At 33.7% G+C, this 18,265-nt stretch overlaps 1 protein-coding gene across 7 annotated transcripts in view; it reads right to left on the reverse strand.

Moving 5' to 3' along the window:
• Nucleotides 1–15,912, reverse strand: part of LOC135085521 (mucin-2) — a 133,286-nt gene extending 117,374 nt beyond the window's left edge. For all 7 annotated transcript variants that reach the window (XM_063980730.1, XM_063980473.1, XM_063980663.1 and 4 more), the window contains exon 1: nucleotides 15,792–15,912. In XM_063980730.1, coding sequence (XP_063836800.1) covers nucleotides 15,792–15,840 — 49 coding nt within the window. In that variant the 5' untranslated portion in view covers nucleotides 15,841–15,912. The remainder of the gene's footprint in view (nucleotides 1–15,791) is intronic.
• Nucleotides 15,913–18,265: the final 2,353 nt, after the last annotated feature.

An 18,265-nucleotide genomic window follows, 5' to 3' on the forward strand; every position in this document is an offset into this window, starting at 1 on the left:
AGATAGGAGGTATTGGTCACCGTATTGGTAAATATGAACTTTATATGAACTACCGTGTTTACATAAAGGTCAGCTTTATTTATTTGAAAGTCGACATTTGAACTATTACTGTTACACACTAAATTGTATTAACGGTTTATTTGACACAATATTATTATTTTATTATGATCGTAAAGTTGATACACTTCTATTAAAATAAGAAGATCGCCAATAACTACTTAATTTATGACATAATTATTCTGCTGGCGGCTTCGCCCACGTGGTATTCGATCTGTCAATATCTTTAACGGACGGTTTGACAATAAAAACTCGCGACACGTTTCGTTTTAAAATTTATATTTAGTTATAAATAATTATGATTTTTCACATCCCTTAAGAACTTTTAGAAAATTGAGAAAAAACTTGCAACCGCTATTTTATCCTGTAGCTAGCGTGTAAGAGTAGCTTTTTCATTCAAGATATGATTATGAAGATTTAATAGAATCTCTGAACCCATACACATCACATTTGTTGAGGTAAAACAAACAATAATGAAATAATTTCTATTTATACTTAACATTCTACGATTATCTGAAATCATAATTTTATTCTAAATCAATATTAAAATTTAATTAATTTTAATTTAATCTCTAACTTCTTCATTAATTATACTTTCTTCATCAATCTATCAGAAAGCAATGACCTTGGCTTGACGTTAACAATTACTTAACACTTAATCGTTTATAACAATAATAGATCGATTGAGTAACTTTCGCGAGTGATTAATTGGATTAGTGATTTTTAGTGCAATTAATAGAACAATTAATTTGTTTTGTGAACTAAAGTAAATTTATAGTAGTTTTGGTTTTAACATTTTTAAATTTACCAAGTCATGACATGGCAGCAGTAGAAGAAGTAAGTAGGTTACTTTTAATGATAAAACTAGAAGGGCGATGAAAATGTGTATGGAGGTACTCGTAATACATTTATGTAATTTAAAAATGCTGGACAAAGCCAGCCAGCGAGAGATGTCAGTAGCAAAAAAAAAGAAAAAAGTGAATTCGAAACGTTCCGTTTTCACATCACATAAATAATCATAATTATCCTTTGAAGTCTACATACATGTTTGTCTTGAGTTAATTGCAAAAATCAGTGGTCTTCCCCAGTTGCAAGTAATTAGATGGCCGGTATTATGCAACTCGAAATGCGAAAGTTGCGCATTTCTCCGATACCCACTAAATGCTGTCGAGCGATTTCTCGCTGACTTGGCATGTGTGTGGTAAACGTTACGTTAACTTCACCGCCAGTGTTCTTGAATGAAACGATGATGTGAAGTTATTGAACATTAGGTAGATTGCAAAAAGTATCAAGACGCATAGTCTGGGTTGCACCATCTTACTTTGACCGTAACTATAACGATAATATAATCGGTGTTTTTTGTATGGAGTTTGACAGATTTTTGACGATTGTCAAAGTTAAAGTAAAATGGTGCAACCCAGCCCTAATAATTTATTTGATTTGTCATCATGACAGATAAGCGATGATTAATGTAAAAAATATTTATTTATTTACTTTAATTAAAAAGACTGTAATTAATTACAATAATTTAGGTCATTAAACACAATACATAATTAGTATCTCATTAAAATTCAAACATTGAATCGAAACTAACAACGACAAATTAATAAGAAATAAAATAAAAATGGCATTTCTATGTTTTTACTAAAACACGAGCATTCAATCACAAACAATTAAAATAATTAATTAATATCGACACAAATTGCAATTGAATTTGGCAAAGTGAAATATTCCGTAGTTGTAGGTAATTCACTAGCCTATATTTCCGCGCAACATTTTGTACATAACTTTAATTTTATTTTTAACCGAGAAGAAATTAAGATGGAGTAATGACAGTCCCCAAAAGATCTTAAAATGATTACTTCTTCTTCTTACTGTCGTGTCGACAACAAACCTACTCAATGTCAGCCCAAAACTCTGCTACAAGAGTGGTTTTTACTTGAAGGCAACCACCTTTTTTATGACTCTAGCTTAAGTGACTCATTTTTGTCATCTTACTTTTAATAACACATGTTAACTTTTAAAGAACTCTTTGACTTGTTTTAAGAGTAACCCTTCCAATTGCTCATTAAAATCATTTTCTATAATCATCCGGAAAAGTTTAACCAATTTACTCAACTTGGAAAACTGTATAATAGGGTCATAAAAGTCCTTCCCGGATCAATAAGAATTCAAAGGAAAATTGCCGCACTGACAGGAAATTATAAAACTCACTTTGCATTTACGATTTACCTGACAGTAGAACACGTGGATGCTAATTTTACACCGGGGCATTGCATAAAAGATAATTCTGGCAGGTAAAAAACCTTTTTTACAGATAAAAAAAATAAAGAGCATGGGTGTTACAGAACGAAGCTCTAAAGACGAGTCAATTTTATGGATACGAGGCTTTAGAATTTTAATATTTAGAACAACCCCAGTTATTACAGTTCCTACTAAGTGACTACTAAAGAAAACAACATTTAAAATCAGGAATGCCTTTAAAGAACTAAAATTCCTAGCATATAGCATAGCATCGACGACAAAAGTCTGCTCGGCACATTTTTGAATGGCAAAGACTTTTCTTTCATCTAATAAATTAATTGTCACGTTATTATGATAACATGATAATTGTTAACATAAACCATACAATCAAAAACATATTGTAACTGTTATCAAGAACAGTGCTAAATAACTCATTTAGCACTTGTTACTTCATTTCTGTTCGCAGTTATTTGCATATGCACGGAATCTCGAGGTGGAAACTTGTTAGCATATTATGCATATGCATGTAAGAATTTACACCGATCGAATTGTATTTTATAATGAAGGTAGTTATTTACATTTGGACATTGAAATAAAGCAGGATATTTCGCTAGGATTGTTTACTGAATACTTAATCATTGTTGCATTTCACAGTGTGTCTGTGAGATCTTAGAAAAACATATTATTTTTGATCACTGTGAACCTTGTCGGGACGTAAAGCAGCTTTTTTAACTCAATAGTTTCTTAACTTTTGAACCCTGCCCTGAATGATTGAAAGTTAACTGAACATAAAAATTGCAAAAATCAGTTTTGGAAATGTTTTCAAAACCACAAAAAGTTTTCAGCTTGTACCTAATAAAATTGTGATCGGTATTATCGGTATTGTAACACTAAACATGAATTCATTTTACTTGTGAAAACTTCATGTTTAATACTACTAATATTATACGAGTAAATACGAAAGTTTGGATGTCTGGATGTCTAGATGTTTGTTACTCTTTCACGCAAAAACTATTGAACGGATTTTGTTGAAACTTTACAGTATTATTGTTAGTAACCCAGATTAACATAGAGGCTATAAATTTATGCCGATATGTGACACTAAATTTCACCTAAACCTAGTAGAAGACAAACATGTTATAATGTATTTATACCTACTAACAAGTAGCAAAACGCCCAAAAAGTTTACACTGTTTCTACATCATACAAGCTTCCCAAACCCTCAAGTGCCATCATTATATCACCGCGATTAACTATAACAATTACGTTTACGTCACAATCAACGAGCCCGGAACACCTGTCTGCGCCGGCGCAGCGTCTTTCCAATCTATACATAGCCAGAACGCAAGGGTGTGAAACTAATCGAGTATAGTTTGGAATATACTTTTTTTACTAAGCTCCTCCAAACTATACACTGCCAGTACGCAAAAACCCGTGTATAGTTTGTAGTGACGTAGGTAAATGATCGTATTCCGTAATATACATAGCCAGTACGCATACGGACTGATCATGCGTGACGTAAAATGTTGGAATGAGTGCGCTATTACAGTATGTGAGTATGTAGTTGTATTATTCGACATTTTGATTTATTGACCTCTCTTTCTATTACATGGTAATTAATATCCGCGTATCTTCTTTAAACACTGAATCATCTTTCGGCACGTGCCGTTATTTTGATAGAGGGTTTTTAGTTAAAAATGCCGAAAGGCATTAAGTCCGCCTTATGTACACTGTTTTATGTGCATACAAGTTTAAAATAAATATAAGTAGGTAGTAATAAAATAAAATAAATGTAAAAAATAAATGAACATAATAAATTTATTGTTTTATTAAAATTAGTAAAGGAAGCACGACAAATAGTGTGTTACACACACGTTTAAAAAATAATCTTCTCTTAACTCACTAGAAATAGACTAGGTATCTTAAAAAATGTGATAAGTATGTAAATTTTTTTTACTTCTGCTTCGTTCGCTACGCTACTCAGCCAGGGATGTCCTAAAGTAGATCCCGTCAAATTGTCGATAAAGTGATGTATTTTAATTATTATGGTGCAGTAGCAAAATGAGCGAGGAATAAGAATTCAGAATGTAATGACAGACTTAAAAGATAAATTTTCCTAGTTCAATTTTTGTGTCTTATAAATATATTCAAATCATTTCATATTACGTTGAATTTTTTTATGTTAAGTTTTTTATTAAAAGCTTTTATTTAACTTTCACTATTCGTTTGTACGTATAAATGTAAATTTTCAAAACTTGCAAACGATTTTTCGACCATACGTAGATCCAGACAATTAAATTGCAGTAATAATTTCAGGCCTATTATTTAACATAATTTTAAAGGAAATGGAAAACTCTTTTAGACAGAGCTCAATACTTATCTAAAATAGCAAACAAAATAGTAGGTATTTGTAAAATATCGATACTCCTTTTATAAAGTGTATTACCCCAACATTCATTCTATCGCCGAGATCATTGAATTATGAACCTTAAGTCATTTGTAATAGATAATCAATTTAATCTATTAAATTTTTAGTGACATCTACTGTAGAGTAGCGGAATTATTACTTCGGAATTTGTAATTTGCCCAGTGATTTTCAACTATGGTCCTTATTACTTTGCATTAGATGTTGTATACACTGAATCATGTGTTTAGTGTCACCTAGTGATGAGTAGCAGTACAATAATGTAAGTAAAACGAGATTTTAGCTTTAAATCATATTGCCTTTTGATAAGGTTGGATTTCAATTGATTTGTGACATGCGCTCTTTCGAAAGGCCAGACCAGTGCAACGAATGACAGACAATAATCTAAGTGTTCTTCTCTGCTGTGGTTTCTGCATAATTAATTTTATAAAAAGTGGTAAATATAAGTGAAGCTCATCAATATGAGATGATGATTTTCAGGACTTAAGATAAAACATGAAAAATGATATACGTGCCTATAAAATTTGAGGGTTGCCCTCGATTTCCCTAGGATCCCATTATCAGACCCTGACTTGGTGACAATGGGACCACCTCAAGAGTATACCCTATCGAACAAAAAAAATTTTTTGAAAGTCGGTTCATAATTGACGGAGTTCTGCGGTAACGTAGGTACATACAGAAAAATCGAATTGAAAACCTTTTTTTTAAGTTGGTTAAAAACTACTTACAAGTGTTAAAAAAATAGTTTCATATTGATTCAGTAAAATAATAATGTGTTACATGAAATACATTTCACTTTAAATAGAATTCCATATTTTAGGTACTACATCAAAATCAAACTAAATTCATAATATTATTTATGTCAAGTGTAAGTAGTGTAGTATAGTTTGGATCGAAACCGCAAGCATCCACAATGCGAACTATACACAGCCAGTACGCAAAATTCGTGTATAGTTTGTAGGAACAGATTTACAAAGGAGCACTCCAAAATATACACGAGCAGTTTCCTATGGGTGCGTTCTGGCCATGTATAGAACGGAAAGACGCGCCGGCGCATCGAAAGCGGCCTGACCGTGAAAGCAGCGAAACAATATACCGATTCCGTGTGCGCGCACCGTTATGTAACGCATAATATTTATACGTTTTAGAAAAATCACGCTTTGCGATTAATAGTTAAGTGTCATATTTAAAAAAAAATAGGGTTGGTTTATTCACTGACGGCTCCAGAGCTGATTTTTTTTGTGATGTCTGTTTTCACTAGGTACGAATAGGTATGTTTTTAAAACACAGACTTGTCAAATTAACAAAGTTACAATGTTTATTTTTTTCTTCAATTCAGCATCTTTGAAATAAAAAGCTGGATCAAATATTTAGGTATGAAACAAAACTTATGCAATACAAGGTAAATTACGTTTGAGATCGTTTACTCAAGAACATTCACTTGAGTGAAGAACCAATCCTTATACTACTACTACCTACTATAAAGTATCACCTTGAAATTGATCGACTATGTTGTTACATAAGACCCAATAAATATTTGGCTACATTGACACACGTTGATAAATGTGCATAACATTGCTACAACTGTAGTTTTGCCGGATTTGTGAAATAGATTTTATCAAATAATTATTCACAGTATTCAACCTTATTATTCTGACAAGTCATGCAATAAATAAGAGATTTTTTTCCTTCAAAATTTCATCTCTGATATGGACTGGAAAGCTTCTGAATGCCAGAATGACACAGATAACCGTAAAAACAAACAACATGCCAGAATGAGAACTCTCTCCATTACGCAAAAGTCCAAAAATGTCGTGAGAATTAAAATAATAAATCAAATTGCGATATTGATGGGTGGCAGTGAAAAACTTCTGGTCGCTGCACGTGCAGACCAACTAGCGGAATAGACAGTCACGTCCGAGAACTATTTGACAACACATCTGATTCATTATTTGTTGCAAAATAGTGCCTATTAAAACAACATAAAGATACCACTTTGAACTATCATCATCAACATTTCAGCCATAAGATTTCCACTGCTGAACATAGGCCTACTCCAATGACCGTTTGGTAGCGGCTTGCGTCCAGCGCCTTCGTGCTAACTTTTATGAGGACGTTGGACTACGCGATTGTCATGTTTGAGAATTCCTTCCAGTATACCTAAATAAAATCATAGGCAGAAAAGTTCTGTAAAATTCTAAAATAACAGACTACATGCTGACTTTTTGACACAAATTGTGTTGTACATCATTGTCATTATCACTAGGTAATTTATTTAGTCACGGTTGCAGGAGCATAACCCTCTCTAATTCAACAGAGGCAAATGGGTCTTCGCCTACATTCCCCATACTGGCCTGACAGATGTAAGCCTTATGTAATATTGACCATATTTTTTTATGTGCAGCCTTTATGCCAGTGCAGTCATGGCATCTATAAATCTTAGTTATCTGCACACTTAGCAAATTACTTATCTAATAGGTCAAAGTTTGCTTCACTCGGTTAATTTGAATAAAAATTGCCGATCTGATGCGTGCAAGGTGAACAGGTGGAAAATTGCAAGATAACCTTTTGAGTATTGTTTACCAATAAATGATTTATTGTCTTACAACACACGTAACACAATGGGAACGCCATTGAGATGATGCGTCAAATAAAAGGAACTTTAAGCTCTTAACAATAGTGTTTTTGACAAAAAAAAATTTTAGTCACGTGATTTTATTTAACGTGAAGTTATTAAAGAAGCTCTAAACAAGTTGGCTTTCATTTAATTTAATTCAATAAAACAAAATTATTAAATGACCATTTCATACGCATGCTACCTAATTAAAAGATACTCGTACATATTTTTTATAGCGAGGTTTAATTTTACATAATATCTTCCAAGGATAATTTATAAAGAAAATTCAATAGAGAGAAAATGCCCAAAGAAAATCAATTCTATAGGAATCGATTTTCTTTTGATTGATTTCTTTTTTTTCTCAATCTTTCCATAATTAACAAACCGTAAGCTATTTTGGTAAAAAATTCTGCTACTCCAAAAATCGATCCCAAGAAAAGTAAGTACTGCGAGATACGCAGCATTCCGTAGTTTATAATAATAAATAAATAAATAATATCCTTGGACATTTTACACTACGCTTCTAGTCCCAAACTAAGCAAAGCTTGTACTATGTGTACTAGACAACGGATATAAACATACTTAAATATTTTTTTTGTAAATATATACATATTATACATAGTAGGTAACACCCAGACCCGTCACAGAAATTAAAATTCATAATTTTAATTTCTGCCCGGCCGGGAATCGAACCTGGGATCTCTCGGCATAGTAGTCCGTTTCCGAACCACTACAATTAGAATAGCCATTATTTCAAACGAACATAAAATACCAAATCAAGTTTTCAAATGCGTCCAAATGGAATTTTATAACATTATTTTGTCCATTCCATTCAATTTATAAGCTACACCTCAACACCCAATTCACAATGTAAATTAGTCAAATCTAATTTGTAAAGTGGGTGTCGAGCCAATAACATAATCACTACAAAGCAAAACATGTTTATAGCCATATTCGCCTCAGCTATCATTTTGACAATGTTCTTGTCATCAGACATTAGGCTTCAGCCACATGATGAGTGGTTTTCTACTTCGTAAATACATAGGACATTTGCACTAAATAGCACAGCTGTGTGTGTGCTGGATCGACGATCCCAAGAAGGTGTCAGAGGCGCGACACCCCCCTATTACGTAGGTACAGCAGTGGATGTAATAACTGATCAATAATGAGAAAAACGACAAACTAGCTTGCTTCATCGTCTTACATTTCGATAAACTTATATCCTTATATGCTATTCTTTTCATCTAAATTCGTTGAGAAGTAATTTGCGTGAAGAAGTAATAAATCAGATGACGGGTGAAGTTCGCGGGAATCACCTGTATTCGGGCAGAGCAGGGCCATTCGTTGTGGAAATCCATTAGTAAGAACATTGTCCAGCAGTAGACGACATTAGGTTTAAACTTTAGACGAACAAGTAACTAAACTAAGATCAAGGTAGCAGGAAGGCGCTGGATGCAGGCCGCTACCAACCGTGCGATGTGGAAGTTATTGGGGGAGGCCTATGTTCAGCTGTGGGCTGAAATTATGATGATGATGATGAACAAGTAACTAATATCAATATTATCCATTCTCACAAATTTCGCGTTCACAATAAATTTCTAAAAAAAATTGCAGATTGTGAATTTCCTCCAACATAACAATATCGTAGCTACACTAGTTCTTCATCCTTGACCCGCTCGGAATGCTCGCGACAATCGCCCGTCTTGACTCAGACGCAGTCATCATTGTCGATCGTCTCTAGGATGTAATTATTCACACATTTATTAGCAATAACAATATATCGCCTGACTTCTGTATTTATTGTTAAGAAAACTTGATTTTGTGAGCTGCATAATAAGGCTTAAAATAGACTGGTCTTAAGTAACATTCGGATCTGACGGAGTTTGGTTCAAGAGACGTATTTTGATATAAGTAAGACGTACCTATTTGACGCATTAGAATTTTTATATCGAATACGAATTGGTTTAAATTAAAAAGGAATCTGTCACAGCGACGTATGCGATTTGGAATTTTCAACCGACTTCAAAAAAAGGAGGAGGTTCTCAATTCGATCCGTATGTTTTTTTTTTCTATGTTTGTTACGCGATAACTCCGCCAATTATGAACCGATTTGAACAAATCTTTTTTCGGCGTATAGGTAATACCTCAAGGGTGGTCCCATTTAAATTTAATAATAAAAAAAACAACCCCCAAGGGTGGAAAATTGGGGATAAACTTTTTTATACGCAATATCTCCGCCGATTATGAACCAATTTGAACGATTATTTTTTTGTTGAATAGGTATTATTTGTGTTCACGCATTTGAAGTCGGTTTTTTTTTTAAAGTTATAATTATATTGGAAACAAGTCTCTGAGACAATATATTTCAATGGTGTTGTTTGTATTGTATATTTTAATCTTTGAATAAGTAGATAGAATATTAAATGTGTTGAAAATATTTATAAAGGGTCATAAGTCTCTGTTTTGCCTAAGGTTAGCTGGTAGAGAATGCCACATGGCATTAAGTTCGCCTTTTGTACCGCTTTTTTGTGTGTGCAATAAGGATTTTAAATAAATACTCGTAAGTAATATTTAATTGAAATTACAACTCATAAATTGATTTGCAAAATCGAGCTATTGTTTTATTTTAATCAAAATCGTTGAAAAATAGAAAACTGGCATGAATCACGAAACTAGACATTTAAAAATCAATAAACTGTAAAACTTTTGAAATCACCATACAACTATTACAAAACCGCGGGTCTGCCCCAAACCTACGCAGTTTCAAAATGAACCTTTCCAGTTTCCACCAGATGTCTATCGGTCGATATTTTGAACGCATTCCGGGGGTTTCATCACAAAACAGCATAAAAGCCTCAATTCGGGTCTTTTGTTCTACCGAATGCGACACACAGACGGACGTGGAATCTCTAATGTAGTTTGGAAATGAGCCTTGGCCGACATACTGCTAGTTGACGCGTCTGCGACGATTAGTATACATCAATACTTAACTTAAAGTAGGTACCGTAAACAAGGTGAAGCAAAGGGAGATTGATGCTTAGGACAAACTGCATTTTTTACACGTCACGATTTGCCGGTTTAGGTTGTACGGTTTTACGACTAAGCAAGCATTAATTTAGTGTTTATTTATTTATAGCAATCCTACCGTACCACAGTGCCATATATTAAACGAAAGGAACCAACGGGACTTTTTTGAAAGGAAGGAACAAGGGATCTTTCATAAATGGTCATGAGCCATAAAGATCATAGATGCAACCAAGTTACAAATATCTTGAAAACATTGAAAAGTATTTTTTTTACTTAATTATTTGAATGACATGGCATCAACGCGAACGTCGTGACTCAAAAAAATTATTGACTTCCGAGTATCGCGTTTCTTATTTTTCTTGGTAAGTAATTCAATTAATCAATACCACCTATGCTATTTATCAAAATCTCATCATTTACAAAAAAACATCGCACAAACTTACATAAGATCATTGTATGTTAATACGTCATTTATGTTTGGATCTTCTTCATATAATACACGTGGTTCCACTTCCGTAAGCAAAAGTCACTGGACCGCTGACGAATCGTCATTTTTTAACGTAAACCACTATTAATAGTTATGAAGACTTCATATACTTATTACATCATCTAGCGTACATGAAAAAATAACAAAGAATTACTTTGCCCAGTTTTTTATCCGTAGTTAAATTAACCAATATTCAAGTGGTTGAGTTAACCATGGATCAAAAAACTGGCCCTTGACTAGCTCCTGATTGGACCACTGTGTGTACAGTAATTGTAAAAGACCCGTATTTAGCCCCTTTTTCCACTCGAAGAATCAGAACACAGTAGGACCTATTTTTATAAACAGTTAATAATGTTTGCGTTGCCAGATTAATATTGGACATATTATTATCTGTTTATTCCTTTAAAGTTCACCACTAGTTAGCGTCCAATGACCACAGTCGAAAGCAAAAGGGATCACGATCACGATCCGAGTCCAAACAAGTCTGAACATACGAGTACTCTTATTTGCCAACAAAGGCTGCGGAAAATCGCTGAATGCGTATGGAGTAACGCTTTTGTCGCTTTTTTTCGCGAAAACGCGTGTCTGAAGCTTATTGTAGTATAGTTTACCAACAATAGTATAGTTTAACATTGTCGATAGAAAACTCAAAAGCTAATAAAACGTCACTAACGTGAGAAATACTACACACACGATATCTTTTGTCAAAGGATTAAAGAAATATTGCATGTCACACGCGTGTCCTTTCCAGTTAAACGCAGTTTTGACCCAATATTCATTGTATACTGTTCACAAATATCGCACACAATATTTCTTACTGTCAATATCGTGCACGACAATTTAAATACCAATTTCCACAATGGTTTGTGTATTATTGTCACGCAAATCTTTATTTAGTTATATACGAAACGCTATACATTCCATTTCTTCTTTGTTATTATTTACACGTTTCTTTTGTCAAATGACTTTTTGTTGTATAGTCAAACTACACTCTAGAGTGTAGTAGAGCGATTTTAGAAAATAGTAATAAGAAAAAAGACTGTAAAGGTATTCAATGAAATCCTTACATGAGGAAAAAACTTTTTACATCTATTCATTTCATCAAATTCAGATTATATTTAATTAAAGAAATGCTATATTGAAATGAAAACTGTTTCTCTAAAATTCTATTAGGTACTGTAATAATAGTAAAAGTCGTTAATAATCCTATTATCATTCAGATCACGTAATACTTATTAAGTTTTGAAGGATTATTTATCTAAGCAGAACACATATTTGTTAATTTAATGACAGTTTCAAGGACACGAATAGCATTTATAAATAACAATAAAACTTATATCGTGTTAAAAATTTAAGAAAATAGGTACCTAGACCATTATGGTTATTTTGTTTGTTTACCATGTTCGCTACACGGAGTACAGGACAGCACATTAGCTAAATACTGGTGTATCCTATTTCGTGGTAATAAGTATTATTTTAGAACAATCATTAACAGCTGTTTTAATCTGATACGGAGGGTAACGGACTCATAAGAGGCACTCTCCGAGACCGATGGCAGATTGCTTGAGGAAACAGTATTGTTGTTTTCTTACTTAATTAAGTACTAAGTACATCATCACGCAAAGAAATGACCGATAGATTAATGACAAACATACATAAAAAAAAAATACTAATTAAAAAAACAATCAGTGTCTTTCTAAATGGTGATTTTGTCAAGTGAGTGAGGTCCGGCAAGACAGTAGGTACTTGATTTTCGACTTTGAAAAGCTCAATGTGCACAATTAATTTTGAAAACATTTATGCAGAAACTGACTTATGCTTACGCTAGTCATATGTAATTTTTAAAGATCAATGATAGCAGGAAATAACGAGGTACTGACATAATGACCAACTAAAGAAAACTAATTCGTAAAAATCGGGCCCAAGACATATTTAGCGCTATTTTCATATCTTCGAAGACACCTAAAATAATTGAAAAATTAACCCTGAACACTATCAAAAGATGCATTTTCTGGAAAAAAATCAGTTTTTATGACGATAGTTGGTTTCCTTGACTCGTGATTTCACTAAAAATAACCGGCAATTTATGTAGCAACGTCCACAAAAAATGCAGGTATTAAGCAAAATACAACTTTAATTACAATACCCCAGTGTTTACTTGATATACTTAGTTTTATGATTTGTTTTAATAGGACATAAGACAATCGACATCAATCAGAGTATTGATTTTTGTTGCAAATTCGCCTCTATTCCAACTACATAAGAAGAAGGTTAGCTTGACATGCTGTCTGTACATGCAAATATTGTATTGCTACAGCAGGTATGCACACGCCACATAATTTATGCCGGCTTCGCAAGGAAACATCTGGTACACTGAAATTTTACATGTTTTTAATGCTTTAAAAACAGAAACGTTGTGAAACGGAACAGTGAGGATATCTTTAAAATCATAATTTTCAATTTACTAAATACTAGTCCATTGCTGGACAAAGGCCTCCCCCAAGGATTTTCACAATGAACGGTCCAGCAGTGGACGTCATTTGGCAGAAACGAACGAACGAAATACTAGTCTTGTAAAGTACGATATCTCAAAAACCAACTGAATTATCTCAGTGAATCTAAAATTAATTTCACTTTTCAATTGTGCAAATCACTTAGATCATACATAATTCTTTGACAATTAATTTATTAGGCGTTTGTTTGCAAAACTAATTTCTACTGGCGCCGACGGTATACGTAAAAATAGAAACAGATACGATATCTAGTTAAGAAAGTCAAGTGATAGCCAATATTCTTTATGAGAGCGAGAGAGCCAGTTTGAAGTTTTCAAGCAATTCCAGCAAATTTATTACCAAACTACCCACACAATAAAACGTTAAGAGCAGACACGACTCTGATTCGTCTAGAAATGTGTAACAATTATTTGAAGAAACCGAGAGTTTTTGCTGTTTATTCCCATGCCTCGATAAAAATTCAACAGTTTACAACTACACTAGCTCTTAAAATTAAGTAATAGAGCTTAAAGTTGAATAATGGTGTTTATATCGTGCTCGTGTACAAACGGTTCTTCTGAACGAAAGTGACGGCAAGATAACATTAAGCCATGTGCTCTGGTTAACAATGGGGTACTTAAATCAAATATGTAACCTTTGTGATTTGAGACAATTACTACGTAATACGAATCTCCTTGGAAACTTTTTCTTTAATTGTATTAATAAGCTGAAGAGTCAGGTCTGTTTAAGAATTCCCTCGCTATTTGTCCACTGAAAATACTCGTAAAAACTGGCAATTAATTGAAAACGTGTAATTGTAACTGCACACGAGTATAGCGCACGCACGTCTGCGGATATAAAGAAAACGAAGCTAAACTACTGATTTACAATGACATTTGTTTCGGTTATGACGAATTCTTCAAAACATCTCAATAAACTTCCTTCAGATGTTGGAACTCACGCGAGACATTGAGCCTTAATATAAGTATGATATTATGTTTTGATTAAGTATTATTGTTGATGATCATTTATCTACTTTAATTTTAAGGTGTGGATTCTAAAAAAATATCTATGCTTATTTAAATCTTTAAGTACCTAAATGTTATGATGATAATTCAAGGTTTTTCAGAAAATATTATTAACGGCGAAAATCATTTTTTACACATACCTCCAAAATAGTTGAATTTACACCTTACTTATAGCACAAAATATAATATTCATTAATGTGGGCAGTTGTACAAATTAAATTATAAAAATCTTGTAGGTACCGCACTGAGAATTAACGAAAAAACCTGTAAAACATACATAAAGTCATTGCAATCTTCCTGAAAGACTACTTATCATTTGAAACTAAATCTTGGCATAACAGTCGAATAGTTCCACTTTCATTAAAATGTATTGGATCAGTTATTACTGTTTCGAAAGCGTGCGCATTTACGCTCGCGCGCATGGTGCGGGTGTTGTAACGTTGCGCTTGTATCACTCGGCGCTGTAATAAGGCGATAGCAGGAAATTACCCTGCGCTGCCCTTGATCTATAAACGAAAGTGTAACTGCTTATTTAGAGCTAAAGTATTTATGTAACCTTTTTAACGGTGGCATTTTTGTTTCGGAACCTCGAGGTACTTTAAAGTTATAAATAAATGTTAGACTTTATGAAAATATTGAGGAAGAAGAACAAAAATATTTTGTCATGTACCTGCCAATTTTAAAATTTGTCAAAGTCAATGAAACTCGAAACGAGGAAGTTTTGGAATGAATAGGCAATGCCTGCCAGGTATTTATTTATAAATTCTTGCATTTTTGTCTGTGTGATCAAGCCAATGTTAAATTAACAACACGTTTCCTCATGTGAAAAAAAGTGTTAATTGATTATTTCATCACGTTACTGTTTATTAAATAACATAAGTGAATTGAAACTAATTGAATCAACAAACGAAATCGAACAGCAAATAAACAAGAATCGATCGAATCGATTTTTCTCAACGAATCCCTGCGCAACCACTTGTCAATCAGAGCGAGTAAAAGTTTCTCAGTGATCGATGTTGGATATTTATTTCAAACATTACATAAAACGCGAATGACTTCACAATTTGTGCATTGTTTGCAATATTTATTTAGCTAAGAAAACAATTCGCATTATTTGATAGTTGTAAATTATTATAATAATTGACAACGGTTGACCGTGACTTTAAAATATTCGTATTTTGCTGATACATATTTTATTGGCTGTCGTTTTTAATTGATTTTACCTTCAGTAATTCGCATCAAATAGCTCGCAAACCTCTTTCTCTGCTTCAATAAAAACGTTAGCAATTTGAAATTAAAAATTTACAAACTACCGCCAGATTTGAAAACCACAAAATCTCCCTAAAACCTCATTTATCGAAACTGAACTTCACTAATATCGTTCAAATCCACAAAAAACCATCAAAACCCTCACCTGTAACAATCGCGAAAGCAACGAGCGCGGTCGCGCTAAAAGACTTCATCGTGTATTCGTGCACAACACCACTTCACAGCACTATCACCACCGCATGGCACATCGACGCGCTTAGCCGAGCGCGCGCACTGGAGTGAGCGCCGCTCTGCGCGCGCGCACCTCGCCGCCTTGGGGGGGCGAAGGCTGCGGCTTGATGCAATTTTGATACGATTGTCAGCCGATAAAGGAATTCTATGTAGGACATGCATACCCTAGGTTATAGCGGCTTATCTAATATTGTGTAAGTGCTATATTATGGGCTTTTACACGAAGTAACTTATTAATAATATGTGCTATTACGCTCGAGTTTTTGGGGGGTGAAGGCTGCGGCTTGATGCAATTTTGTTACGATTGTCAGCCGATAAAGGAATTCTATGTAGGACATGCATACCCTAGGTTATATCGGCTTATCTAATATTGTGTAAGTGATACATTATAGGCTATTACACGAAGTAACTTATAAATAACATGTGTTCGAGTTTTGGGGGGCGAAGGCTGCGGCTTGATGCAATTTTGATACGATTGTCAGCCGATAAAGGAATTCTATGTAGGACATGCATACCCTAGGTTATATCTGCTTATCTAATATTGTGTAAGTGCTATTTTATGGGTTGTTACACGAAGTAACTTATTAATAAGCTGTGCTATTACGCTTGATGTTTTGCACGCATAGATTTCGATAAAATTCCTATTGGTTGGCAGCTTTTTCGGATATTTTGAATTTGAAGCTCTTAATGTTATCAAATTACGAAACTGAAAGCTTTAAGTTAAATATAATGATGTAATGACTTTTATAAATAAAAATACTCGTAGTGTTTAATGCCTTTGTGCTATTTTGATAAGTCAAGTTTTTGAAGATTTGCGGGAGTCAGTATTTGTCGTAGTAACATCCATTTACCCTCACAAAGTTTCGCGTTTAGTTAAAATTATTAATAACTATATTAACTCTACCTAGTAAAGATAGAAATTATTATGCAGATGAGATCAGCATGACCGCCAATCAAAATAGATGTGGGTTTTGAGTAAGTACCTGCACTTCAGGACTAAAATATGACCTAGACATTCAATTTCATCCTACAATGTGCTGACTCATATTACTTAGAACTTAATACATTTCTACCAAGATTAACTGCTTTAACCTTCACATGACACTGTTGGATTTTATAGTAGATCTCTTACGCTGGAAATATAATGTCAGTGGATAGATCCAAGGACTGCACCTTTTGCTTTCCATCTTTTTTGGGTAAGCGGAAAATTCCTCGTAGTTATTCAGACACTTAATATTTATTTATTGTGCTGTTTTAACTGTTGTATTTACCTATTTTTCTTTGTAGAACCTGAAAAGATATTAAAACGTTAAACGACCTTTCAAATCCTCCTTACTTTCTATCAAAACCCGTTCAGCTATTTTGCTGTACTCGAGAGACATTTACAGTTCAGGGTTCGTACGAGATTTGCATTTTAAAACAGTGTGAAGTTTTATTGCATATTATAAGGTGTTACTTAAACACTCAACGGGGTTTCACACTTGTCGCGGATATAAAATTATGAGTAAGAAAGCTTAACAAGGTGTTTGTTAATTATAATAAAAATGGCGTGAACATAGAAGTTTGTATGTAGCATGTACAATCGACAGTACATTAAGCTGTAAGATGTGATACCTTATAATGTTAATATGAGAGGGGCGGATATTATCTACTAGGTATATAAAAATAAGTCGGGTTTTCCTTCCTGACGCTATCAGAACGCACGAACCGATTTCCACGGTTTTGCATTCGTTGGACAGGTCTAGGGCTCCGTGAGGTTTATAGCAAAGAAAATTCAGGAAAAATTTAAAGGGGATAAAACGGGATCCACGCGTACGAAGTCGCGGGCGGCCGCTAGTTGCAATAAAAATATTGAAAAGATGTGTATTTACGAGTATTTAATAGTATTTCATACATTTATGACACAAAACTGTGGAAAGTAAGTAAAAATAATAAAACCTCATAAAATAATTCATCTTCGACTTAGTTTTTGATAAAAAATATAACATTATACACAACATCTTCAATAAAATGTTAATAAATCATTCATTAGAACATGATTTCCAAACACCGGACTTCAATTACACCAATCTACGTCCATAATAATAAATCATTATACCCATAAATTATTCAATCACCCACGTATTTAATTCAACCGTAATTTGAATCACTTTGCGGACCACATGGATGGTTTTGTTAGGCTTTGTCTTGAAAAACTTCATGTTAACATAACAATGGAATGCAAACCAGGTGTCCTTTCGCTCATGAACACCTCCTAAGGTTACGGAAGCAGTAGAAATGTCAGGGATCTGAGGCGGACACTGGCCACTAGAGTGACCAGGTGTCCGGCTGGCATGGCAGGTTCCGTATTTCATGGCCTAAGATAATTTTGATCCATAAGGAGTTACA

The sequence above is a fragment of the Ostrinia nubilalis genome, chromosome 1, assembly GCF_963855985.1.
Source record: "Ostrinia nubilalis chromosome 1, ilOstNubi1.1, whole genome shotgun sequence".
NCBI classification, from domain to species: Eukaryota; Metazoa; Arthropoda; class Insecta; order Lepidoptera; family Crambidae; genus Ostrinia; species Ostrinia nubilalis.